Source organism: Myiozetetes cayanensis, unplaced genomic scaffold (genome assembly GCF_022539395.1).
Source record: "Myiozetetes cayanensis isolate MyiCay16 unplaced genomic scaffold, myiCay2020 scf6-25, whole genome shotgun sequence".
Classification (NCBI taxonomy): domain Eukaryota; kingdom Metazoa; phylum Chordata; class Aves; order Passeriformes; family Tyrannidae; genus Myiozetetes; species Myiozetetes cayanensis.
In genome coordinates, this window is record NW_026087853.1 from 4,668,319 (window position 1) to 4,695,945 (window position 27,627).

General features: G+C 38.4%; 1 protein-coding gene across 3 annotated transcripts in view; it reads right to left on the reverse strand.

Annotated features, from left to right (window-relative positions):
* Positions 1 to 713: 713 nt before the first annotated feature.
* The window catches only part of PPP2R5E (protein phosphatase 2 regulatory subunit B'epsilon), a 74,096-nt gene continuing 47,182 nt past the window's right edge, over positions 714 to 27,627 (reverse strand). For 2 of the 3 annotated variants that reach the window (XM_050335288.1, XM_050335287.1), the window contains exons 4-14: positions 20,145 to 20,246; positions 17,405 to 17,497; positions 12,788 to 12,918; positions 12,644 to 12,703; positions 11,887 to 11,995; positions 10,862 to 10,915; positions 10,709 to 10,759; positions 9,736 to 9,855; positions 8,530 to 8,657; positions 6,672 to 6,773; positions 714 to 4,008 (exon numbers count right to left, since the gene is read on the reverse strand). In XM_050335288.1, coding sequence (XP_050191245.1) covers positions 3,909 to 4,008; positions 6,672 to 6,773; positions 8,530 to 8,657; positions 9,736 to 9,855; positions 10,709 to 10,759; positions 10,862 to 10,915; positions 11,887 to 11,995; positions 12,644 to 12,703; positions 12,788 to 12,918; positions 17,405 to 17,497; positions 20,145 to 20,246 — 1,050 coding nt within the window. In that variant the 3' untranslated portion in view covers positions 714 to 3,908. The remainder of the gene's footprint in view (positions 4,009 to 6,671; positions 6,774 to 8,529; positions 8,658 to 9,735; positions 9,856 to 10,708; positions 10,760 to 10,861; positions 10,916 to 11,886; positions 11,996 to 12,643; positions 12,704 to 12,787; positions 12,919 to 17,404; positions 17,498 to 20,144; positions 20,247 to 27,627) is intronic. The other variant, XM_050335289.1, reaches the window with a different exon arrangement.

Here is a 27,627-nt window from a genome sequence, read left to right on the forward strand (position 1 = left end):
GGTCCACGAGGTTATGAATACAACATATTTACAGTTAAAGTGATCCAAATAACAAAAACTCTTCTTCAGAGAGGTCATGATAAAAAGCGTACGCTTCTGTGGATGGGAAGCAACACTTGGATAAAAGTTTTCCATGAAAATCAGTTCTGTTCTGTTTCAAGATACTGCTTCATAGACTTCAAAACGAAAAACTGGGCTATATAAAATACGCTGCACATACCAACTAGGAAAAACTAATTCATGGCTCACTCCAGAGCTGCTAAGGGAAGCACGTGAGCCAAAACAAAAAAAGCCACACATAAATAAAAACATTCTTCAATCTTGAGCATTGTCATCTTTGTCTTCTTTTAGGGCAACTGCTTTGGGATGGTGCTGTCACACAATTAAGAGAAAAGGGCACCTTTGTTTTCCAACACAGAACTAAAAGCAAACTATTTGGGTTTTACTTGGAGGGAGAAGAATCTCGTCTTTCCTGCTCCTCACAAAATAATAGCGAGCTTTTTAGAGCTCCTAATATATTTTCTTTTCCACAGAGCGAGAGCCTGAGGCTGTACTTACGCACGTATAATGTAAGTACAGCTGCTCCATTTCTTACTCAAGCAATTCTTGGTTCTAACACCCTCGATCTTTCCATATACGAGAGTAGATAAATAAATTAAACCCTTTTATTTATGCTAACAAAACCAGGATTAAATTTACTGTGAGCCTGTTAGTGAACGCTCCAATGGCATTAGAATACTTTTATTTGAAGCATTCCAACCTTTGGAAGGGAGACAAAGAACACTCGAAAGCAATGAAAGGAAAAACAATAAGGGGAGACTTGCAGGAGGAAGAAAGCAACGTGTGCTCGGTTTGAAGTGTATGAGAGGAACTTTACTTTTACAGCTGTTACATCCCCATGACCCGATGCAATGCCCTCAGCGTCGAAAACGCAGCTCTTTTCCTTTGACCAGACAGCATCCAACCCTTCCTCCTGAAACCAATATGGCACAGGACACACGAGCGGCCACCCCAACGCCCGCCGGACGAGCCGTGAGTAACAACATTTACACAAACGAAAAAGGTCGTTTCTGGAACTCAAGAAGCGAACGAAAAGCTGTAATTAAACAGATGCACTGATCACACACTTGGGCCCCGTGTGCCGCCTCCTCCTCGGCCCGCAGCTCCGAGCGACAGCGGCGGGAGCACTGCAGGGCAGGACACGGCGCTGGGATTGCGGCAGCCTGTGGGTCCCGGGGGGTACGGTGGTATCATTGTGGCAAGTGCTTCTTTTGGGTACATCGCACAGTGCAAACCTACTGCCGGGTGAGCCTTTAGAGTCAAGTGACTAATAACATCACAGCGTCCCGTTCTCACGTTAAACATTCCTTCTCGGAAGTGATAAGTCATCTATAAACTTTAGATACACCCCACTATCCCCACATCAGAGGTAACAATCAGAGGTAACAAAATATTGCAACCCATCAGGTTCTCGTCAGTTTCGTATGATCAATAGCAGGATGACATGTCAGAAACCAAAAATAGTTATGAACAAACAACACTCACCTAAGCTCTAAGTACAGGACAAGGTGCTTTTTCTAATTTCACATTGTTGTGTTTTACTCCACCAGGTGAAAAACATGACGTTTTATTCCTCCATTCTATCTCAGTTTTTCACAATGGAACATAGTCTTTGAGCATGAGTTTGAGTCCACCCTTTTGTACTGTATGATGATTTCACACAGAAGTCACACTAGCAAATATATATTTTTTTTTTTTGGTAACAGAAATAAAAGACTGTCAAAATCAATGGGCTAAGGGACATGATTTGTTATAAATTTATTTAATCTTCAGTATTTCAGCTTGCACCTTTGCTTCAGCACTTTAAAATAAAATGTTCCAACTATGACAGTAACTGCCTAATTTACATTGCGTCCCAGTCAATGTTCTTAAAAGAAGCTCATATTAATCCCATTAAAACCATGTCGTGTTTGGTGTTGCATATGACTAGTTCCACTTTTTTTTTTTTTTCCAGAATTAACAGTGTCAAGTTCTTACAAAACGTTGTGTTTACAACATTTGTGTGCGCAGACCGAGGAGTACAAACTGTGACCTGATAATCCTGAAACAGTCAGTAGTCTAGGAGGGAATTCTTTTTTTTACCTCTTTTCCGTGCCTGAAAACAAGAAAACTTCAAATCCTACTGCATATTTAAATGGTAGGAAGAAAAATATACAAGCTTGTATTTATACTGTATTTCTATCAATGGCAACAGGTCATAAATTCATGTTTGCAACTATCACAAAGACTCATGAACACCAATTCAGTTTTATACTGTAAATACTGCTGGATTGATGGTTTAGGATTATCAATTCACTGTTGTCATATGTCTATAACAGTTCAAAAGCATCCTGGAGAAAAATCCCGAAACACATACCTTCCGGTATATAATAATGCAACTGCATTAGCTAAATATATACTGTACATAAGTCTTATCAGCATTTTACCTACCAAAGATGTAAGATTCCACTTTCAAATACAAAGCAGATAGCCAATAATGTATACTTATAATACAGCCCTCTTCTTTTGTTTTTTTTGTAATTTTTTTTCCTCTTTTGTTTTAAACAATTTGGTCACAATGCACCTTTGATATAAAAGCATTTTAAACTTTATTATTAATACTCAGAACATTAGGATTTCCAGAATTTTTTTTTTTTTTTTCAGTAGCATTTGTAGAACCACTTTTGGTAACAAATACAGTAGTTAGGAATGAGCATCCAGATGAGAATGCAGAAGTGTATTATCCAGAATCCTTTCCAGCTAAGACCACAGGGCTGGTACTGTGATGAGTAATAGTACTAGAACCACAAAAACACGAAAGTATGTTTTTTAGAGGCTACATCCTCTTTTGCTGGAACACTTTATAAATACATATTAAAAAGTAAGGCAACAACTCCAAACTGTCCATACTGCTACCTCAACTCATTTTCCAATTAGATCCATGACCACTGGAGATCAATTTCACGCTTGTGTTGTTTAGCATGTGTGTTCTTTCTAAATGGTCCAATAAAAACATACGGTAATAATTTAGCAGTTAGTGTTTCTAACCCAACTCTGGTACGTGCCTCCAATGCTGCATCACTAATACTGGTTAGGTACCGAAGTCCAGGGTGTTACCACTGCCCATTTTTTCAAGGATTGTGGACACTAATTTGGATTTGCAATAAAAAGGTGCACGAATCCAAAGCTCCCCTTCCTACTACGTTTATCACCTACTTGTTTTTTTAACTCCTAATGTTCAAATTAAGGAAGCACCAGAGACAGCCTGGTACTAAAAAAATTCTCACACCAGTAAACAAAACTTTTATTCAGGACCAGTGTTTTTCGTGGCCCTGATCTGAATGGACATTCAACTTATGAAGATGTGCAAAAGGAAAAAAAAAGTCAAATTACAGTAAAGTTATCCAGAGAAGGAGGATGTTACACAAACTCATAAGGAAATGACAGTCTTTTTTCTCTTTTACTATAAATACACGTAACAGTTTAGCAGAAAGACAAGCTAAATTTTAAGATTGTTCACATTTGAAAGTTGTATTATACTCTCTGCTAATGATAAATAAGGAACAGGTCCTGACAATGGAATTTGACATTGCAATTTTCATCAACAGATCTTTGAAGACTGGTTTTAAAGAAGGGTTAAAACAATGATTATGTTTGCAAAGTTCTGAGAAGTCCATCTGTTGTCCAAACTTTGGATTAAAGTCCTTATTTTTTTCCTTTACTTAGAGACAGGTATATACAGTGCTGTTGTAATAATGAAACAAATGTGAAATCTACTGTAAAGTTGCACAATACAGAAAACTGTTGCTCCATCTTCTACTACATAAATGTGTGACTCCACAGGTTAATAATGCTGTTTTGTTTTTTTGTTAAGTTGGAATTATTCCATCACGTCTAAGACCTCTCTTTAATTCCAAATCCTCCAGTTTTTTCCACAGTTCTTCACGTTCTTTCTCTTTCTTCTTCTCACTGACAGATGAAATAAAACAAAGTGTTAGCAGGAGAGAAGGCTGTATAATATTTATGTTAAAATATATATATTTGACATTATTAGCTGCACTAATTTTCAAGAACATAACTGCAATTTTCCCAATAAATTTAATTTTTAAAAATATTTTCTTTTTTTTGTTGTTACCTATATAAATATAACTAAAAGCAGTATGAGAAGAACATAAAACATAAGCTGAGCAAAGTGACAGTGTTCATAGACACTAGTCTGTAATGAGGAAGAAAAAATACAGTATACTTTTTATTACGGGCCTAGTGGGTCAAGATTATAAAAATTAACATTATGAATTAAATTATTTAATTATTTTCAAGTTTGTTTATTTAAGCATGGCATTTTTTTATTATTAAAAATAACAGCCATTTTCTAGAAGAAGCTTTCCCTGATTCTTTAGGAATTGCTGTTCTTACTTCCACTGACCGGTGGCTTCCATTTAGCTCAGGCACCAGCCAAGGCAAAGTTCAAGCTAAAAGATCTGCCTTTTGTTCATTGAATCACTCTTTTTCCACACCAAATTCCTACCAGATCTATGTAGCATTTGCTTTAACAACAGACTTTAATGGTTGATTTGACAAAATTAGACAGCAAACCTAACATTTACTTTACCTGCACTGTTTGCTTTCTAAGTTTCCTGTCTCTGCCATAGCTTACTTTGAATAAATCTCCTTGGTACTGCAAGGTACAAAATGCTTTCAAGTTCTATTACATCACCTTATAGTTTCAGTGGAAATGGAAATCTTAACAATGACAGAAATACAGATTCTCTGCCAGTCACATTAGAAAAGTCTTAAAAAATATTTCAGCGGATTAGAAACATTCCTACACATCTTGATTCAGTCAAACACCAACATCTGGCTCATTTATTTGGAATTTTAATTTCCCAAGAGTATTTTAAACTTATAAAAAAAATACAAACAGCCTTCAGACAAATTCCCAAAAACAGTGAAGAAAAAAAGAGCTCATTGTTACTAAAAGTATCTAAAATTAAATACAAGAATAAATGAAATAGCCTTACATTTTCAGGTTACCCACCAATATTTATCTTCTAATCATTATGAAATATATGCCTGCTCACCTAAAGGACTGTTAGAGGATGATCACCTCATCCAACTTACCTATTCGATCTATCCAAGTCATTAATATTGAACATACTTCTCAAGTTTTAAGTGGTATCACAGTTACCCTTTTGACACGTGATTTTATTAAAATGCTAAAAGATTTTCTGGAAACATTAAGGTAAACATCCCAGTTTATACCTTCATGTATTTGTATGTTTCAAGATTATAAGCAGTGAATAAAAATGGTGAAATGCTTAGCACCAGCCCCAAACAGGAGATACAATGTCAGCAGGTGCAAGAAAAATTCTTTGTGCAGTTCAGCCAATAAACTTCCCCATTACCCAGCCATGGGACACACCACTTCAGTGCCTGGTCCTGTTAAAAGCAGAGTTTCTTATCTTAGGGGGGAAAAGTGCAACAGCAAATTGATTTAAGTCACCAGCCTCCCTCAGTGAACAGCTGGATTTGATGACCAGTCCTAAAGTTCTCTGCCTGTTTGTTAAGAAACCACTGCTGTCCAACTGCATTAGCAGATTGAACCTTAATTATCAACACCTATCAAGAACTGATCTGGCATCTTTGCTCAAATAAATCTCCAAATCTCTAAAAGAAAAATACCACATCAATGAAATATTTTACCACTGCCATACCATATTAATGAACTGTGGTACAATACCATGTTAATGAATGATTTTTTTGTGTATAAAACTCAAACAAAGCAAAACAAAAGGCCAGTGTGACTGGAGTCACACAAGTCAAAAAACAGCCTCCAAGATACTTTCCAGACTGTACTAACAGGGTCTACTGATGTGCAGTGCCCCCTGCTTTGCTTCAGGGGAAACCCTGAGTCACAGACAAGGTGTGACTTAAATGAAGTTGCAAACTGTTCTGAGCTCCTGAAATTTCCTCATTTTTTTCACCTGACACTTTGCATGAAGTAAAACTTCTGAGAAAAGATGCTGTACTGTAACCAGAAAATTACGATTAAGGAAAACAAAAGGAAAGACAAAAAGCTACTGGGGTAGAACTAATGATTTCTGTGAGTGGTGTATTTAATGGATCCTGCATGCTAAAAGACTCAGATACAGAGCAAGGCCTCTGAATAAGAAATGAAAGGGCTGAGAGATGCCTCTCTCTGCTTTAAGACCACATCCAGTCTAAAAACAGCAGTTTGGAAAACAAATCTTCGGGGTTTCCCTCATGTCTCCTTCCAAAGCTCAGTGTAACTTTTTTTTGTGAAGTCTTTAAGCAAAGTGTTACCTTTAAACTCTTGTTTTCCTATTACTTTTGAAGACCTTGATAAGTCCCTTGGAATGGGGAGTCAAAAGGAATTGCATGAACAATGTGGATTATCAAGCAATGCAGCGGGTACTGTATTTATTAAGGCTAAAGAACAACCTACACATATAAACTTACACCTTGCAAGGAGAAAGCCAATGGGCAGGCAAGGGGAAAAATGGGGCACTGTGTCTACCATGTGTGAGATTATGCAATTGCACCTGAGTGTAAGGGGAGAACTAAACAGCAGGCCTTATGCACAGCTGACAAAAAAAGCTTTAAAAAGTTACCGCTGACGATCTGACTTGTAAGTGGCTGTCAGCTCGTCAAACATGGTGCTGTTCATTTCCATAAATGCCTTCAACACATTGTAGACTAAAGCCACAATAGCCCTGTGAAAAATTGAAAAAGAAGAAAGGAGTCCATTAGTTGCAGGTGAAATCAAACGTGAAATAAAAGTGTCTTCTCTTCCCGGCCTTTCTGTGACCAATTCTGTTCTTGCAAGTTGTGATAATGTAAATTCTTCGATTTCAGTGAAACTACTTTTGATTAACATATTTAAAGGTGAGAATCAGCTTCCCTGTCTCTACTGACTACTGAAATTGAGAAAGCCAAAACTCCAGGGTAAAAGGTAACAACAGAAAGCTATTACATATAACTACAGACTCTTCCCTCATGCCGTGGAGCAGTTCTGAATGCAACTTCAGGGATTCAAATCATCAATGCTGGCAGAAGGAACAGAATTCAAACACAAAATGAGAGTGATTCATATTTCCTTATGACTTTTCTATGAAGCTGAATATTCACTGCCTCTATGCAAAACACAAGGCTGTATTTCAGGAGTGATTTCCTTGTACTCATACATTTCATATTCATTTCCCCTTTCACAGTTCCTGATCCACTGCTATGGTTGTCATGTTCAGACCCAGAGCTGCTTAAGAAACAGCTTTTCAGCCAGGAGGCAGTGAATCAACAGTACAAATGCCAGGAACCTTCTGGAGCTAATCCATACAGAAGACAAACTATGTGCCATTTCCCACATACCCCTGCCTCTCTTTCACTTCTTTCAATAACCTTTTAATTTTGTTGCCTGCGTGGCAGATTTTCTTATTAATATGTAAAAATTCTTTAAATTATCTTCTTTATTTTACATCAGTCTTTATCTGGCTTGTGTGTCAAAGAAACAAAATTCTTGAGAGTATCAGCAATCTGCAAACTGGGATACTGGAGTATTCTCATTACCAAAAGCATCCCAGTGCACAGTTTTAGGCAGGAGCAGGGGCATGTGGAGACTGGTAATGCCATGGAAAGTGTCTTTTTGTGACCAGTGCTAATTACAGAAGCTTTCCAGCAGCATTAGATTTGTCAGGTAAGCACACAAACTTGAGAGCTTGCCTAGGTACAGAACAAAAACACTAATGTTTGAAAAGATTAAATATTTTATAGTAAGGTCTTAAAACAACTGAGACCTGAATGTAGTACAAGCTCATTAAAAATACTGGGTTTACTACATGGTAGCCATCTCAAGTATGGAATACATGGCACCTAACTGTAATAGTATTTTTCATTAAAACACTTTCTACTAGGTCATTCAGTTTAAAATAAAAATGCCTGATGATCAGGATATCAACATGAAGTAACTGCTCAGTTACTGTAATAGAGAACAGCTGTATTTAAATAGATTTAGAAAAAACAACCCAAAGAGAATATACTGATGTCTGTATGCTTCACAGATGTTTAAAAAATGCCAGTACCAGAGGTCTCCCCGAGGTATCAGTCCATGATACAGCCACAAAGCTTTATTAATGCCAAGTGATATTTCTCTAGACAATTTACAATCTGGCTTAAGAGTCAACCAGTTTATAAAAAACCGTGTAGGAGAGAAAAGCTTGATGAGCAACACTTTTTCTTCCATAACAATGTAACATCTAATTTCTCTTTTTTCCAGCTTGTGAGAAGCTCTATTTTTATCCCATAAGGTAGTGATTTTTGTACACATACCAGTTAATTAAAAACACTCTGAGACAAGCTCAAGTACAGACTAATTTATATTGGCATGAGCAGAGCTGCACTTGGTCAGACCAGCTTTGGGTCTGGATCTCTCTCGTTCTAGAACAGTAAAATAAAGTTTAAAGGCAAAAAACTTACGGATTCCAGTGCTCTTTAGAAATCCTATAAAGGCTGGAAAACATGATGGGAAGTATAACATTTGAGTTCTCCTCTATCAAACTCATGATGTACTCGTTATTCCAATAATACAGCGCTCTTTCAGCCACCTTTGAGTCAAAGGAACAAATTATTATTCAGATACCTACAATTTTGTAATTTTCTAAAGGAAAAACAAATCACAGAGAAACTTCACAAAAGACAAATTAACAGGAGTCATTAGTTTTGGAATTAAACAACTCCAATCAGTAGCATAACATGCATTAATGGAATTAAGTTTTCATCCTATAATTCTGATCCCAAGCATCCGCTCCCTCTTTCCCCTGAGCGAGATGTTGCTGCTCACTGAAGACCAGGTGCAGACACTGCATTAATGCTGCAGCTGTGGAGGGGAAGGGAGAGCAGAGACACTTCCCATCTCCCCTTTCCCCCAAAGTCAGGAAGACTGCAGTTGGAAGGAAGACAATAGGGCTGGGATACCAGAGGAAGGAGACAGAGAAAGGGGAGGAGAACAAGGAGGAGAACAAGGGAGGAGAAATCTTCGGTGTGGGGAAGGTAACAATGACAGTGATCACCTTGGGGAGGAGCTGGGGAGTAGGAGGGAGGATGCTGATCTAAGTTATGCTAAAAGTAAATGTAGTCCAAGGAAATGCAGAGAAGTCACATCTGCCTTTGTGCCAGGGTAGGTCACCAGGCTTAATATGGAGACACCACTGGCCACGAACTCTACCTCCTCTTCACATATGATTCCATCTAAATCCTATTCATTCCCCTTCTTCTCATTATACCATGTGATGATATGTTTTCTGTCACCTCTAACCAGACATCTCCTGGTTACAGAGAGAAGTAAGTCAGAAAACAACAAGACTGCACCAAAAATGGGGAGCAGACACATCCTACACGGTCTATTATGGCAGGGACCCGTCACCCACAGTCAGAAGGGTTCAAAGTCTGATTGGATACAGTTTTAAGGCCTTATGTGGGGCTCAGAACAGCAAGTTCTGGGCTGTAACCCCAGATACCTCTAACATGGAGCTCAGAACCAAACTTCTACTACAACATATCCTCTTCCACAGAAGACAAGTATTTAAAACCACACAACATAAAACAATAATTACATTTGCAGGGGTGTTACATTTGAAACTGAGACTATACATTCCTACACAAACAATAACCTCTACCACTGACCTGAAAATGAGGGCTAGAGACACACTTGGCAATTTGTTTAAACAACGGTTCCTGGATTTTGACAAATTGTGATGGTTCAATTACATCCAAGATTTCCTCCAGCTCTCCTAGGAACATAACCTAAAGACAAGGAAGAAAGCATTAAATATAAAACTTCTAAATCATCTTGATCAGCAAAATGCTGGTAACCCTCAAATCCTACTGCTTCAAGGAGAAATGGAAGCCTCACAAGCTCAGCAAGACCCTCTCAAATGATATGATCAGTTCTACCTTTAGCAGCTTCTGGATTCAGTCTCTTTAAAGAAGGACAAGTGTGTCAAGTGCTGTATTTTCAAATACATCACTTTACAACAAAATTAGCATGGACATACTGGCTCAATTCTCAAAACCTTGCCTCATACAAAGAATCTGACCAAAGCTTAAACTCTGCTAACTAAGGAGAGTCTCTTAAATTTTACCTTGTTTTTAGAAGCAATATTCAAAATAATAGTTTTGCTTTTTCACAAACTCATTAGGGAAACTCAGATTTGCATCGAGAATTTGAAACAAAAATTGCAAAGGCCTAACTGCATCATTTACATGTACAGCAGATAAACACTAGACAGTAAAATATCTTTCATCCTCCCTGGAAAAATACTACCCTCATATACAAACAATTCCGAGTTTACCAGAGTTTTCCAACCTATCCTCAACTATGTTTATTTTCTCGTTTCTAAAAAAAAAAAAATGCCAGCACCAGTTCTCTGCAGAAGTACCAGTGCTAATTCTGTGAAAAGAAAACATGGTTATCAAACTTTTCAGAGTTGAAATTGCCCAAAAAGCCAGAATTCAAGTATAGAAAAAAATAGAAATATACAAAGAAATAATACCAAGATTCATCCACCATCTACCTGGAAACATTTAAAGATTCCCTGCTTATTATATTTTAGAGCAAAATAATTCTTTTGTTTCGTTATACTAGCGTACCACTTACCTCTTTCTGACTGCAGGTTTTTGGCCAGAATTTCATTAAACCTCTAATGACCTAAATTAGAAGGAAAAAAAAAAAAAAAAGATTTTTTTATTATTCTCTCAACGGGATAAACCATTTATGATGCAAAAAAAAAAGTATGAAAGGAATATTTACCGGTTCTGTGAGCGAGGGGTCTTTCTCCAGAAACTGTACTATGCAATACGCCAGCTGTGAAGAGGGAAGGATTTAAGAAAATTAACTCAGAACATTTCTACAGAGAAACCATAAGAACCCATTTTTTTTTAAAAAAAGAGACACCCAAGGCAAATTGCTATTCAGCTTTCTCAAACTGCACCCAACTTCAAACTGAGATGCACAGTTTGCACCGTGCAAATGCTCTGAAAGCTCAGTTCACGAGAAACAACGGGATGCTTCACAGAAACAATCAGAGTGACAAAGCAACATATGCAATTAAAATCAGAGCAACTTGCAATTCTAAACACAGTCCTACAACCAATGTTTTGAAACTTATTACTCTCTGAAACTGTGTCTTTTTACACATTTTATACATCAACAAAATCATGGGAACTCTTGAAGGATGAGCCGACACCTAAACCCTGGAGTAACGTATTTAGGAAGCACAGCTTTATCAGCGTAAGAAATACTGCACTATCTGCAAATCAGAGAGAAGGGCAACAGGTAGCACTTAACAGAGGAAAAATAATGTTATGAAGCTATAAAAAGATATCTGAGAGCATAAATGCAGTATTAAGAAATCTGTGAGGGAGAATGCTGAAGATGAGGCAAAAATGGGGATATTATTATTCAGAAAGTTGCCAGGGTGAAGAAGAGCCTTGACAGCACAAGACTAAGGAAACCCAAACATCCTCTTGGAAGGGAAAGGCAAACTTGTGAGAATGAGAAAACAGCAGAGAGGAAAACCTACAGAGAGAGCTTAACTACTAAGCAAAACCTCCACACTATTACAGATGTATGTTAACAATTTTAAGTACCTAATCAGAACAGAAACAAGGCATCTATCAGACAAAGCACATCAAATGAATTTTAAAAGGAAACCTATTGTCTTTTTTCCACATTTCAGAATATTCCCCCCACCTCTTATGTGCTACATAATTAAATTTCCAAAGCAACCCTAAAAAAAAATATAACTGAGCAGAAAATACTTTTATAATTTCTACCTGTGCATGGAAGAGTGATAAACTCCTGACGGTGTGTAAAGGGATCAGCACCTTCACCAGAAACTGTTTATGCTCTGCCTTCAGAGGTAAAGCAAAACCATTGATAATACTAGAAATCAGAAAAGAAATATTTGTTAGTGTCATTATCACAGAAAACAATACGGAGGCCCAAACAAGCACTTTGTAAATTAAAATATATTTAGCAGTCAGCACCTGTTTACAACTAGCAGGCTCATGCCATTTGTAAACAGGTGCTGACTTTGGTCCTGCTTTATATTAGCAGGGCACTACATCTCTAGGTAGCAATTCAGCTCCAACTTAGGAATAATCACATAAACAGCTGCACAAACCTGTTGCCAAACAGGTAAGACCTTGTCTATGTGATCCGTAAATTCATGTAAGCGAGGTGGTCCTGAGTAATTAACCTACCAAAATTAGATTAACTTCGAAACATTCACGCCTCTACTGTGCTTAAAAAAAAAAAAAATAATTCTACATCATGTAAGGGTGAAGTGCACAAAATTTAATGCACACACACATAAAAAAATCAATCAAACTCTCTGGCTGTAACTTGCATCTAGTTATACATTCTTGGCAAAGATGTGACAGAGATTTGCACATGGGCTTAAAGATGAGCATGTGCACACATCTGTTTTCAGAATCAGGGCTTATGATAATACTTTTTTCCGAATCTGACACTATTCTGACGTGTCTCAAAGGGAAGTCTGAGACAGATAATAAACAAAGACTCGTTTACCTTCCTAAAATTTCCAACAGTTCAGCTACGCCATTGAAGTGTTCAGTTTCATAAACAAATCTAAAAAAAGAAAAGTTAAATATAAGCGATATATCAGTTTCCTAAAGTGTTCACAAGAGAAAAATACCTTCTTCCACAACTTACCGTAGAAAAATATTATTAATCTGTTTTCGGATAAATGCTCTAAGACCCAGAAACTTGCCATAAATTCTGTGCAAGACTGTTTTTAGGTAGTCTCGTTCTCGAGGGTCTTCGCTGTCAAACAGCTCCAACAGCTGCATTCAAAGGAAAAAGAGAACTCAAACAGGGGACATTTGACAAGTGGGACACACAGATTTCTATATAAAAGTAAATTATGAAAATATGAAAATATGAAAGCACAGGCATGTAAAATGTAACACCCATGGTACCCAAGGTGTAGATACACAGTATTAAAGGAATCTGTTGGAACCCCAGTACATCATCACAAAACTCAGGCCAATCAATTTGTGATTAACTGGCTCCAAAATGCTGCCTTCCTTCCTCCTCCCCAGAATAAATACATAGGTTCTTAGATGCTGGAATATCTACAAATGAAGATAATCTGCCTTTTTTAACATCCACCATTCCCTCAAGTCTGCAGAACTAAAAGATCCTCATTTGCTGTAATATTCTTGTTCTCACAACACTGTGTCAAGGTCACATTTTTCTAATTGCTTGTAATTTATATGATGAGCTCTTAAGCCTCCCAATGATTGCATGGCCTTCATGAACGCTGTGGAAAGACTCAAGAGGGAAAGTCTATGCCAGCCTTGGATCTGCTGTTACAGGATCTCCACCAATTGACAAAAATCAAAGCACTGGGAGAATTAATTAATTAATATTAGTATCAATGTCAATTAAAACAAAACAAAACAACCCCAAAAAAACACAAAAAAACCACACACACACACAACCAAAACAAAAACAAACAAACAAACAACAAACAAACAAAAAATCAGAACAACCCAACAACAGAAGACCCACATTTAGTAAGTAGCTCTTAAATAAAATTTTAAAACAGCAAAATGGTTATGTGAGACTCAGTCAAAAGAAAACATATTCCAGTGCCTTGTCTTGTACATAATATATCCCAAAACACTGACACCCAAAGCTGCCTCTAAGAAGTAAGGCATGAAATGAGCAGCAGGAATAGCACCTGCAGATCTTTGTTTTATTCCCCTTGACTCTTCTACCACAAAAGTATGAGCTTCCCCTTAGCCACTTTCTTCATTTTTTGTGACCCCACAACATTGGCTACTCTGGTAGATATTTGGAAAAAGTGAGAAGGTAATCTTTACTTAAAAAAAAAAAAAAATCAAGCACCAAATGCACATAAACCAGGGAATTCTAGACAGTAATCATAATCTCTCTTGCATGAAAAGGAAAGTAACTGTCAACCATCACCTGTCTTGGAAAAGAAACGAAGACAACTTCCAAAGAGGTCTTACAAATGTGTAAGATGCTGTCAGAAAGTTATTACGGGAATGGTAGAAAGCAAAATTATCTTAGATTCACAAACAGATAAATTATAAATACCTATTACAAGTAGATCTGTCAGTGTATGTATGCTACATACATCTCTGTTAAATTGCTATACAACTTTGAGGAGGTGAGAAAGAAAAAAGGCTGAAAAAAATATGATTAAAAGTTATTAAGCTGTCTGGGATTTTGACTTTTAACATGCAGGTCTAGGACTGATGCACACACTCTTCTTCATTGTTTTGGATGTTTCTGCAGCTTGTAATGAGATCTCACTGTATTCTCCTTGCAGTAAGAATCTGTGGTGGGGATTTCATGAGGAAACTATGAGGTTTGTCAGCTGCCCTCCAGAGGTTATGAACACATTGCTTTGTTCAATTAGTTCTACAGTTAAATAAATAAATAGTCACCTCATCCTTCCCCAAATAGCACATTTCACCCTAAGACAGCAAACAGCTGGAAACACTTTTGTTTTTCGTTTTCTTACTGGACTGCAATGTATTTATATTTCCAGTTCTCTTATACAGATCCTCTCTGGAAACATTGCTAAACTAAGCCTCTCATTAAAAAAAAAAAAAAAAAAGACTATTATTTTGCTCTGTCCAATTTGTATCAACTTTCAACAATAAAGTTTTATTTTTATGGACAAGCTGCAAGACTTCCATAATTTATGTGGCTATTCTAAACACACAAAGAAAAGGGAAATAAATTTTCCAAAATAGCAACCTACATAGCACAGAGACTTGTGGATATATTTGAATAGTATGTCTCTTAGCAACCACTGCCAACCATTTCAGACTGTATATAAGCAGGCCTTAGAACCGAACAGTTACACTGGCACATACAGCATTTTATTAAAACATACAACTGAAAGCCAGAAACACAGCTATATTTCAAAAAACCAAAGGCAAAAAGCAAGCAAAACAGGAAAAAGCTTGGGAAGAAGTGCATTAAAATGTATCATTTTTTCATATGGTCATTCTTACTGCCAAGAAACACCACAATAAAGTTCATAAAATTAAAAAAAAATAAATTAATTTTGAGAGAAAGCTGATTTCAAAGGTTGGCACACTTGTGTTGTCAGTGTCATGAAACACCAAACGTGCTTAATGAACCTTTAGTCTCAAATCAGTTTCCCATGTAAGTGATCTGTAATCACAGATTCTCAGGAGTTACTCCAGACACACAAGTACAACAGAAAGTGGAAGGACAGCCCAGTTCCTATAGGTTAAACACAAACATTTACACACATGGAAATACATCTACTTGCTTATGATATATATGGCTCAATGGAACATTTTACAGAAAAATGTGGATTTTAAATTGACACGCTGTACACAGCAATTTATAAATGTGCATCACCAAACCACGTGGCAAGAACATGAATCCTCAGAATTCTTCTGACCTATTGATTGTCATATCGTACGTTTTCTGGAATGGGGTTTTTAAAACCTCATATTCCTCTTTTTCAGTAGATACCACTCTTTCATTTAGCAGACTTAATAAAGACTAGCAGGATTAAGAAGAAAAAAAAAAAAAAAAATCCTTGTTTTAGACCCATTCTCCCGGGCCAAACTGTGCCAAGGTTTGAATGTCCTGAAAGGGCATTAGTGGGATGTTGGCAGTCATGACCAAGCTCAGCAGCACATAACATCTAAGGAGCATCTAAGAGTTGTTTTCACTAGATTTTGAAGCAGAGTACATGTATGCATTCTAATGCAATCCTGCTATATCTAAAGAAATTAACATTAGCCTGGAAAAAGCTGTAAAGAGTGACTGTCATGTCTCTTCTTACATCTCTACCAGGTGCTGGATGATCAGATTGTTGCACCTCCTTGTTCAAATCAGTATCGAGGTGAACAAAAAAGCAAACCACCAGAGGTTTGATCCAGATGAAAAATGCTTTTGTTTTTGGAAGATGGATACAATAAAACAATACAATAATTACATCCTACTATTTTTGTAGAGTTAAAAAGGTCTTGTGACACTAAGAAGGAAATCGAAGTCCCTTCTTTGAATCTTTGAGCACGAGGACAAAGTGCTCTCTTAACCACAGTTTTCAGGTATTCTTCATACAAACAACACACATGAACAGTAAAAGCACAACTTGTATTTCCTGAGCACTACAGGGAAAAAATAAAAGCTCCATGGTAAGGGGTGGGAGAAAGGTCTTCAGAAATGCTGAGTATCTCCTGTCACTTCTAATTTGTTTTTTATTCAAGTGTCAGCCTGCAAGCCCTTTTCTAACTAAGTAGGAATCCTTCTGAATTTCCCTGATTTCAAAAGCAAGCTATAGGCAGCATCAAACACAAAGTTCTTTCTGACTTTGTGGTTATACAAAAAATTTACAGTGGGAACAGAAAATCCAAGACAGAAGGCTTTTGGTCTATCCCCAAAAGCTGAAGACAGAAGTTGTATCTGTGGAGTGTTCTGGCTTATCCCAGAAAACAATTTCCTTCAACCACCTCTGTTCTGGTGTTTGTCAAGGCCTGGACAAAACTTTCTCAGTAGAGGGGACTGGCTACTGTAGTTCCAGTGAAGTAACAAAGCACGTGAGAAATCAAGGAAGCTTGAACATGTGTAAAATACCTGGATAGCAGCTAAAAGTCATCTCTTCCCTTTAGCCACAGCAATGGCAAGCAAACTACAAAAATAAAGCTGCCTCTTGCCTTGCCCATGTTGTTTATTACTGATGCTGCTTCTCCTTCCATGCTTTTAACAGATCTCAGGCTTTACACAGCCTTTTGATTTACCTCCTCCCCAAACACTACAGCATCGCTGTTTCAGTACCATGCTGGAAGCAGCTTTGCTAACAAACTTCTGCCCCTTCCTGCAGAGAGAGAACGGAGAAATATTCTCCCCTTCCAACAGAAATATTTTAACAGTGTTAAGACACAATAAAACTGGCATTTAAGTAGACCTTCTAGATAGCAGCACTTTGAGACTTGATGGTAAACCTTTCATTTCTCAGCAGTTACTGTTTCAGCTCCCTCTCATAACCGGCAAGCCCAATATTTTGATTGAGGTATCAAAACTGGATCCAAACCATTTATTTTATGCATCTATAGCAACAGAGACTGACATACAAACACATACACTTATTTCCACTACCTCCATAGATTGAAAGCTTCCATTGTATATGCTGGTATAGCCTTTTTCTTTTGCAAATAAACTTACATTTTCAAATTCTAAACAAAACCTTTTTAAAGGAATTTTCTTTCACGAGCAACGTGAAGCCTCAAAGAAAACCCATCAGCTTACCTGCAATACAAATTTCTGATCTATGTACTTTTTGGCAATGCTGGGCTGAAATTCTTGGCTTTCCAAAAATCGTATGAAAAACTCATATACAAGCTGCAAAAGACAAAAAATATGGTTAATTTATGACTTGATCACTCTTCATATTTTATTGTTTCCCTAAATTATTTTGTTAGAAAATTAAGCACTTATTTTTCCACAGAGCAAAGGGTTAAAAAAATGAAAATTATTTTCCTCCTTTATCAAACTGCTACCTCTTAGTTAGAATTAATTACATGAGCTTTTTAAGCTGCTTTTGCTTATTTAACTCCAGTCAAAGACATTTCATGACCAAGAACAGGCACTGCCATCTTGTAATGCTTGTTATCATCTTGTAAAGCTTCCTTAAGTAATTGGAAAGCACATTTAAACTGCCCTCTGAACTGCTGAAGTCACATCAAATACAGATATTACGATTCTGAAAGGGTTGGTGAAACAGTTGGAAATATTTAAATTAAATTAGAAACTGCTTAGAGCAGTGTTCTACTACAACTTAAAACACAGAAGAAGAACACAAACCAGAATTTATTCAGAAGTTCCCAACTTACAGTAAAGATTAGCCTCGGGGCTGGAGAAAATCTGCTTATTTTCATGCAATTCCATCCCTACCTAAACTATTCAGTGGGACAGCAACGGACTTTTCATTTAGTGGAGAAAAAGAAGAGTATAAAATACAGGCAACAAGGAAGTGAAGTGAAACAGAGACTGCTGTGGCCTCATAAGACAGTAGCTCTGATCTGTCACTGATAATGAGCTACCAGCCAGCAAATCTCTTTGCTGAACCTTTTCATAAAGAGCAGCCATTGAAAACTTGCTCGTTTCTGCCTTCAGTGAGTCTGAATATCGATGCTGGAAGGAGAAAGGAAGTTTAAAAATTACATTTTTAAATAGTTTTAAACTTTGCCATGACAACAACATGCTGCAAAACTGCTGCTGCTGCTACTTCATGTCAGTGTTCTCTGACTTCTCCAAGGAAGCAAAAGGAAATCAAAAAGGGGGAGAGAGGTTTAGGAATAAGATGTGGAGAAAGTGACAGCTTACATAACTAACACTGAATCATCAGGAAATCAATTCCATTGACTCCTCACAAATACTTTGGTGAATTTCTTCCTGACAATGGCGAGTCATCCGCTGGATAAGAAATTCCATCATTTCCATGTAAGTAATGACTTTTAAAACTACAGCACTCATGTCACTTAACACAAGGTAACAGACACTTATGCCTGTGCTGTTTCCAGGCAGGCAGAGCTCTTCAGAGCTGCCTTGAAGCTTTTAAGATTCGTATTTTCTGTGAAATTTAAATATAAATGAGGGATGAACCTACATTTCCACAGACTCAAAATGAGAGAGCACAAAAGAGTGCAACAAACAGCTCACAGGCAGGGACTGTGCACACAACTGTAAAATACAATCCCCGTGTTTCAGGCTGAGATCAATTGTGCTCCTTTGCTCACAGAAACTCCCCAACTCCACAAGCTGATGTTACTCAGGCAAGCTTCTTCTCAATTTACTCATAGTGTAAGTCGTTTTCCTGAGTAACACACACAGGATCTGCATCTATGTTTCCAATAAAGGAAATTAGTGCCTTAGTATCAAGGATGCTTTCTCCAAAATTAGTTGATGTTCCTGGTTCAAAATCATGGAATCACGGAATGGTTTGGGTTGGAAGGGACCTTAAAGATCATCTCACTTCAACTGCCTTCCGTGGCTAGAGGTACCTTCCACTAGACCAAACCAGGTTGTTCCAAACCTCATCCAACCTGGCCCTGAACATCTCCAAGGATGGGGCATGAACAGCTTCTCTGGGTAACCTGTGCCAGTGCCTTCTCAGTGAGGAATTTCCTCCTAAAATGTAATCTAAATCTCTCCTCTTTTAGTACAAAAAACATCCCCCCTTGCACTATCTGCCTGTGTAAAAAAATCACCATCCCTCTTTTTTATAAGCTCCCTTTCAGGTACAGGAAGGCCACAATGAGTTTTCCCCAGAGCATTCTCTTCTCCAGATTGAACAGCTCCCTCAGCATGTGTTTGTAGGAGAGGTGCTCCAGCCCTCTGATCATCTTTGTGCCCTCCTCTGGACCCACTTTAATAGGTCCACAACTTTCTTGTGTTACAGACCCCAGAACTGGACACACTAGTCCAGGTGGGGGTCTCAAAATACCTTGTTTTGACAACTGAAATACAGAGGAAGGGATGATACTCAGCAGTGAGCACCCTGCTACAAATACCTCAAAACAAACCTTGACTCAAGGAGAGGAAGAAGGTCTTAGGGATGTAGCTTATCATTCGTTTTTCTGAGCAGCTGCCAACACACGAGCACTTCTGTATGAATACAAACTACCCTCAGTAAAGCAAAACTGCCAGCAGTATCATCCCCATGATGCTCTTGCTGAAGTTGTTGAAAAGCCCTTGCACATCAGAGCAGTTTGGAAAACAAAATAATTTTTAAATCAGTGAAGGAAAACAGGAATATGAGGGACACCATCAATATAATTTTTAAAGAAAGCTTTAACATTCTGCGAATATCAGAAAGTTCTCTCCTGTCTCTGTAGGTACCATATTATAGCCATGAACAGGATTAATAAATGTTAGTGTCTCACAGACTAACAGGGTCTAATTCACAGGTTAAAAAAAAAAAGCTGAGAAAATGATGAGCTACATTAAGCAATGACAAGCATTTCTTCTGAGGTAAATAATCAAAAACCTGTAAATGTGGCCACGATGCCTCCAAGGTGGGTTCATCTTCTTCTGGATCAAATTCATTGCTGTCACTAGGTGGGAGAGTTCTGAAGATATTGCAAGATACCTGAAAAGTGAGATAAAAGAAGGATGAGATCTGTTCTTCAAGCAGGCGTTAGATTTGAGGGCTGTGTATGCCTGTACTCACTCTAACAAAGTTCAGAACAGGGCTGAGGAGTCTGTCATTTTACAAACCTGCCACCAATCTCGGCTTTTCCTCTTTCCACTGATATGCCAGGGCTACCTCGTCTGCCAACACACTCCAGGAGCCCACCAAAATGCGATTCCCAATCCTGCTGAGCACCAGTGGGCTGTTTAGGAGTTGGGGGAAACACCACCAGCATGCATTTACAAGTGTGTTCATACAACACTTGGTTACTTTTCTTTGCAGAGAGAAAACATGAATGATTAAGGTCTCATCTGTCAGCACTTGTTAAGAGCTGCCAGTGCTACTCACACATTAAATGCCTGGACATCTCATGCCAAGCCCAGTACTTGGTACTAAATGAAAGCAAATAATAGTATTTGCTCGACACTTAGCCCACATTTTATTTCATGGTTGGTTCACTTTGCCTAATCTTATTTAGAGGTACTTTGGTGAGACTGCTTGGCTTTGTGAGGTTCATGCTATCAGCAGAGACTGAAGCAGAGTGCTTTCCTGGGTTAATTAGAGTGCTGAATGGAGCGTACAGCTTATTATGCAGCAAATCTGATAAACTGCAAACACGCTGTAGGGCCCTTCCTGCACTTGGAAGGTGATGATGTGCCTGCCTCGCACTCTGCTCCTGCGCATTTGACCCGTCTCTAAGCTGGTTAATCAAACAGCTGGGAAAAGCAGCCTGTTATCTCCTAATCTACACATGACCCCTTCACAATAGTTCAGACAAACTAAGCTATTTAGGAAACAAAACTAGTATGTTCTTGAATGTCATTATTTGTTTTTCCAGCCTCTTGCTCCTGCAGATGCTTTAAAAGTTAGTCTGTAAGGCATATTTTCAATATGTTGGCAACTTAGCAAGAAAAGGCACTTTAAAGCCCAGGGTTTAAATGCACTCCAAATACTGATAAAAACAGATTGAAATAGAGTGAAATATTAGAATTTGCAAGACAAACAGAGCAGATTCAGGTGCTCAGGTGCTGCATAAACAGAAAGATGAAACAGAAAAATGCAGGAAAGCACATAAGGATGTTCACTGAACACAAGGGAAAGACAAAAGAAGAGTAGGGAAGGCAAACCAGTGAGCACAGAAAATAAAAGAGGCCACGCTGGTTTGTGCCGGGACTTTTCCCTTCTGCCACAAGAGGGTGTGTGCCACTGCACTTACAGTACCACCGGCTTCCACAGAAGCCCCCACTCCGTATGTAAATCCCGTGTTTTCAAGCCGCGTGGCTTTCAGCATGGAGAGATACAGCACTTGCTACAGCCCGTGCTGACGGACACTGAACTCCAATTGCCTTGTACCCACGCCTGCCAAGTGACTGCCAGCATTCACTAGGAGAAGCTTTTTCTCCCTTCTCCCTCCTCTTCCTCGACTCATTCACTTCTCTCAAGAGCCCCTCCATGAAAAGACATTTCTAGTCTCATGAGAGGTCAAATAACTATTCCAGGAATACACATGCTACAGTTTGTCTTCCTTCAAGGATTCCTGCTATCCCTGATATGAAAGAGCAGGGAGAGCAATCAGAATCAGCAAGACAGAACAATCCCTGCGGTAGAGCACAGGGCAAAAGAGGGTAGCCAACCCGAGGGATTCCCAAATAAAATGGGGGAAATGTACCTTGGATCCAAGCACATGGGATTCTACAATACTTACTCAAGCATTTTTGGTTAAGGATTCACAGTCAAAAAAATCCCAGCTGTCTCAGGATTTGGACCAAAGTAGGAAACTAAGAAAACCAAAGGCAGCTTTTTCTTTTCTGCTTTAAACTTCATTTGAAACAAGAATTTTTTCTGCAAATTTAACCATGCATGTATTATTGAAACTTGTACCAACAGATCACAGAAAACCTAAGAATTGATCAGCTGTTTTGTTTAGAAACTGGAACAAATACTGAATTATGGCACAAGCAAAACCTGCAAGGAAAAGTACACCCTTTCAGAATAAAAAGCTAAACAAATTCTTATAAGACTTAAGTCAAACCAAGCCTCAAGCAGCTAGTGCCAGGGCCTTACCAGCATGCCAAAAGTATGAAGGGTTCAGGAACAATTAATTTAAGTGCCAGCACTGATACCTGGATCATGAGCTTGGAACAAAACCAGTATGATTTCCAGAGAGTGCCTATCAAAAAACTCCAGTCTCAAGGCAACTCAAAAGCAGGTTTTTTGCATAAGAAAATTAACATGCAAGAGTAAATGCAATGAAAGCTAGAATATGGTCTCATTATATACACTTTGCTCTCTTTAATTTTCTTTTTTTTTTTGCATTAGAAGTAAGGATGAGCTACATGGAGCCAAAATGCAGATATTCTCCCGAGGAGAACAGAAAGAACAGGTTATCTTTAAGTGATTTCCCCAGGTTATCATAACTTTAAAAGATAATGTGTGCCATTACAGTTGCATTAATCACCACAACACAGCACGACAGCTCATTTACATGCAGTGTCAATTTATAGCATGCTTATCTAAATCAGTAGCCTCTGGGTGGTTAATGTTTATAAGCCTCTAAGGGAGAACCAAAGGCACCAAGTTCTCCCATGCATGAACTGCCCAGCTGTACATTGGAGACTTTGACAGCCACCACACCAAGATGGGAATAGGCTACATCGAATCTGGAAAGAATTTTTCTCAGACAGGCATAAGGTACCTATTTAGTATTTATCCCTGGGCCCGAGCAGCATGCCAAAATTCCTTCAGCTGGATAGCTGAATCATTTCTCTTCTGACCTCTCTTGGATCATCAAGCCAAAGGACATCCCTGCCAGCAGCCTGCATATACAGTCCCTGATGATTCTTCTCCCATACCCAACACAGATGACTATGGATCAATACTGACTTCCATCTGCCACTGGATTAGGAACACCTCCAAGCCCAGATGATATTTTTGTAAGGCAAACCAGAATTCTTACTATTCTAGAAAGTTGTATCGTGACAGATCTCCCCTCTCTGTCCTCAAACATCTGCACGCTGTGCTCCATGACTGTTCCTTTCAGAAGCACACACCAAACTGGCTGTAGGGAAGTACATCCCAGATCCCCCATCAGGCAGAATTTGAACACCCAAGGTCCAGAAACCAATTTAACAAAGCAGTTAAATCGACTCATTGGCACTGAATCTAAAATTTCCAAGATCAGACTGGAAATGCTGAAATGGCAGATTTTTAAGACTGGAGATGCCCAGAAACCTCTAAGCATTATGTCAGTGTGTCAGTCGGGCACAACTCACAGAATCACAGAATGGTTTGGGGGAAGGAACCTTAAAGGGTCATCTCATTCCAACCCCCTGTCATGAGCAGGGACACCTTCCACTAGACCCACAGAGACTGAGCTTCAAAATCTGAGCAGATCTAATGACTGGTACCTGGCAATGCAGAACTACAAAACAGTGGATATCCAGCTAAAAGTATCAAGCTTCAAGAAAGCTTTGATTTTGTCACCGCATTTATATTTGAAATACCTTTAAGAAAAGAAAGAACTAAGAGGCTCAAGTCTGAAGTCAAAATGCATGCTTTGAGAAGTTCCCTCTTTGTCCCTCATTGGAGTGCTATAAAAATGATAATACTGTAACAGAAACACTTCACAAATTCAATTGCAGCTGAGCACTCCTACTCTGTGCTGTTTGAAACAAGGATTTTTATCAGTTTTCCTGAATGAAGCCTGAAATGAAACCAAACACAAACACTGGGAAGTTTAATATATTCCTTATATAAAACCAGGGTAAGTGAATACCCAGGTAGCTCACAGGGAACACCTGTTCTTCAATTAAAAATATGTGGAATTGTCCAAATAAACCCCATGTACTTACAAAATTGAAACCCAGTATCTCTGCACACAGTGTTGAAACTGCTGTGCATAATAACAGCATACATTAACAATAAAATGTAATTAAGCTGTAACATGAAGGCAGGCTAACCCAGCAACAACACTGGTCCCTGCAAAAGACACTGAACTTGTCCTTCTGAAATATATCTGCATATGTGGAGTTTTTCAATATTGTTTATGGATTTACATGCTCTACAGCCTGAAGCGACTACTGCAGTCACTCAGTTATAATCCCTCTATAAAACTCGCTGAATTGTTCCCAAAAGTTTGACTAAAGTACATCTTACAAACTGTGGTATCTAATTTTATCTTAAAAGATTGTAAATGATTCCACCAGCTCTCTTCTCCTAAAGTTTTACTACTATTTAACTACAGCACTGCTTCTGATTTCAAGGTTGAATGTGCCTGATTTCCCACTGATTCTTGTTAAACCACCAGATCTCTCTTACATCTGCATATATATATATATTTGCATATGCAGTATGTGTCTATCTATATATAGGTATTTTTATATAGGCATGACACTTTTCAACCTCTGTGCTGTTAAATGGAAAAACAGAGCTCCTGAACCCGGGCAGTTGCTGGTTTCTCTGTTTTTAATGCTGTGATTATTTTTGCTTCCTTCCTTTGACCTCCCACTTGTGCACAAGTGCATTGGGTTAAATACAAAAAGCCAGACCATCTCCCTCTTTTTTTTTTCCTGCATGTTGTTGTACTAATTTATCGACATTCACTTCTCTGAACAGTGCACTGTACCAGAAATTCATATTAAGATGCTCATGATAGCAATCCACAATGCTCAGGTCCTTTTCTGCACCACTGCTTGCCTGAATACAGTCTTTCAGGGCTTACTATTATGTGCTCTCTTTTTGCCAAGCAGCATTACTTTTGACTTGGCTGCATCAAAATGAACTACACTGGATTGTGAGCACAGTCAACAATCCAGATCACAGGCTGGGGGGAAAACAATCCTTCTCCTCTTTTCTTGACCTTTAAGTCTTCTAAAATTCAATGAGTAATGTGCAACAATTTAGCTCTAGATCAAGGCTCTTAAATTGTTAGTTTACCATCACCCACTTTGGTGGTGGTAGCAGCTTCCATCCCCACAGATGAGCAAGCAGCAAACCTGAGATTCTTGGGTAATGCTTCTCTTGGCAGGGAACTGCAAGAGGAACAAGTGTGCAGAACAACAGGGCCAGTGCTCAGGTGCAGTGTCCACACCGCGTCTGTTTGGAGGGAGGAGTTTCTTTCTAGTAATCTCTTGCACTGAAAAATGCATTAGCTACACTCCAGCAATAGAGGTTTTGTCTAAAATGAACCTAATTTACAAACCCTGGGACTTCTCACAGAATCACAGAACAGTCTGGGTTGCAAGGGGCCTTAAAGATCATCTTGCTCCAACTCCCTTGCCATGGGCAGAGACACCTTCCACCAGACCAGGTTGCTCAGAGCCCCGTCCAACCTGGCCTTGAACACCTGCAGGGATGGGGCAGCCACAGCTTCCCTGGGCAAGCTGTGCCAGGGCCTCACCACGCCCACAGTCAAGAATTCCACCCTAATACCTAATCTAACTCTGTCCTCTTCCAGTTTAAAGCCATTACCCCCTGTTCTAATCTTGTTCTGTATCACATGAATCAAAGTGGATTAAGACACTTATGATCTCAATTAGAAGGGTAAGCCCAGATCCATCCCCAGGCAGCACCTCCGGTACAGCTTCCTGCTGCTGGAAACTGGAGCTCTGAAATTCCACTCTAGGTCACCCAGACCTGACCGTGGGAGGGTACTCTACGAGTAACCCCCTCATCTATCTCCATGTACCTAAGTTTTGAGATGATCCTATGGAAGAGTTATTTATTTAATGTGTGCCCAGCTAATTCTATGCAATACAAAACAGCGTATCATAGCAGTAGCTCAAGTGTCTTGGACAAATTAAAGCACAGGACCAGCAGAAAGAGCCCCTCACCTCCAGAGTAGGCACCACATGAAGTGAAAGCCAGTACATGAATTTGAACTCTAGACAGCATTACAAAACTCACACTGTCTCGGACTCCCAAGTAAAGAACAAAACAAACAATTCAAAACCCAGCAAAACAATCCCCCAGAAGATTTCATGTTGTGCTTGAAAGGTACTTAAGAGGATGATACGGCCAAAATAGGGTGAGGGGATATAAAGGAATAATAATAATAATAACAATAATAATAATAATAATAATAGATAGCTGCAGTCTATATAAGTAGTTCTTGGAGAAAGAAACTCTTTGCCCAGTTTATTTCTTTGCTCTAGACCTACTCTCTGTACTATTATGCAGACAAAGTTTGATGGATGCAAGGCCTAAGTAACCAACTGCAGGAATAATGGATACAGGTAAATGTAATTCCACACTGTCAGGAAAAATTATTAGGGACAACTGCTTCAAGAGGAGCTGCCTCCAACTGATTTTTTGAGAGGAGCACAGAACATCAGAGTCACTTCTTTTAATAAGCATTGTGGGGTTTGTACGAGCCAGGTTTATGAAGAATGTGAATAACAAAAACATCTAACAAAGGTATTTGGAAATAATACATAAAAGAAATCAAAGATAGATTCTCTTCTTGCTTCTACAGAATTGATAACCCTCACACTAAAGAAACAAGAACAGAATTGAAAATACTATGTGATTTTTACCTATTTTTTGTAACAATAGCATGCTTGCTCCATCACTGCTGCACGTACATGACAACAGCGTTTAATCAAAATGCATTTGGGGGGTGTCAAAAGACACTGAATTTTCCTTTCAGCATTTCAGATGGCTTTGAAACAATCTGTTCCACTTCTACTGATTCAAGTTGAGTTTGAGATTAATTCTTAAAATTTTACAAAATTCCTCAACTGACATAAAATTTCTATTAGAGAAGAGACATTATTTGTCAATTCATGTGAGAGTCTAGGATTTAATTTATTTCTCTTAGAGCCAAAATGACATTCAGTATTATACTTTGAAATCCAACACAAGAACCAACAGGAACATATGCACAGGGGTTCTGGTAAATCAAAAAAGTAAGACTGGATATAGGTAGACCTGCAAAAAAAATCTCTATCCAAGAACATTTTAATACAGAGAACCCTAAACAGGATGAACATTTAGCAACCAAGATGTCATACTTAGTCATAAGATACAGCTAAAGCTCTAGAAAATAAAAAGATTCATAATGCCTATGAAGTCTACAGCCAGAACACTTCCTAAAAATAGGTTCCTTAACATGCTAAAAAAATCATGGCTTAACAAGATATTTTTTATGTTTAACAGGTCTGTCACAAACAAACTCCTGAACAGGCTCTGCCCTCACATCTGTTGAGACAAACCTGCAGTAAAAGGAATGCAATCCCTCTAGATTTATGCCAGTAGAAAGGAGAGACAAAAGGAAAAAACAACAACAACATCAACAACCCAGAATCTGACCTTTAAAACGCACTTTTTTGTGTTTATTTGG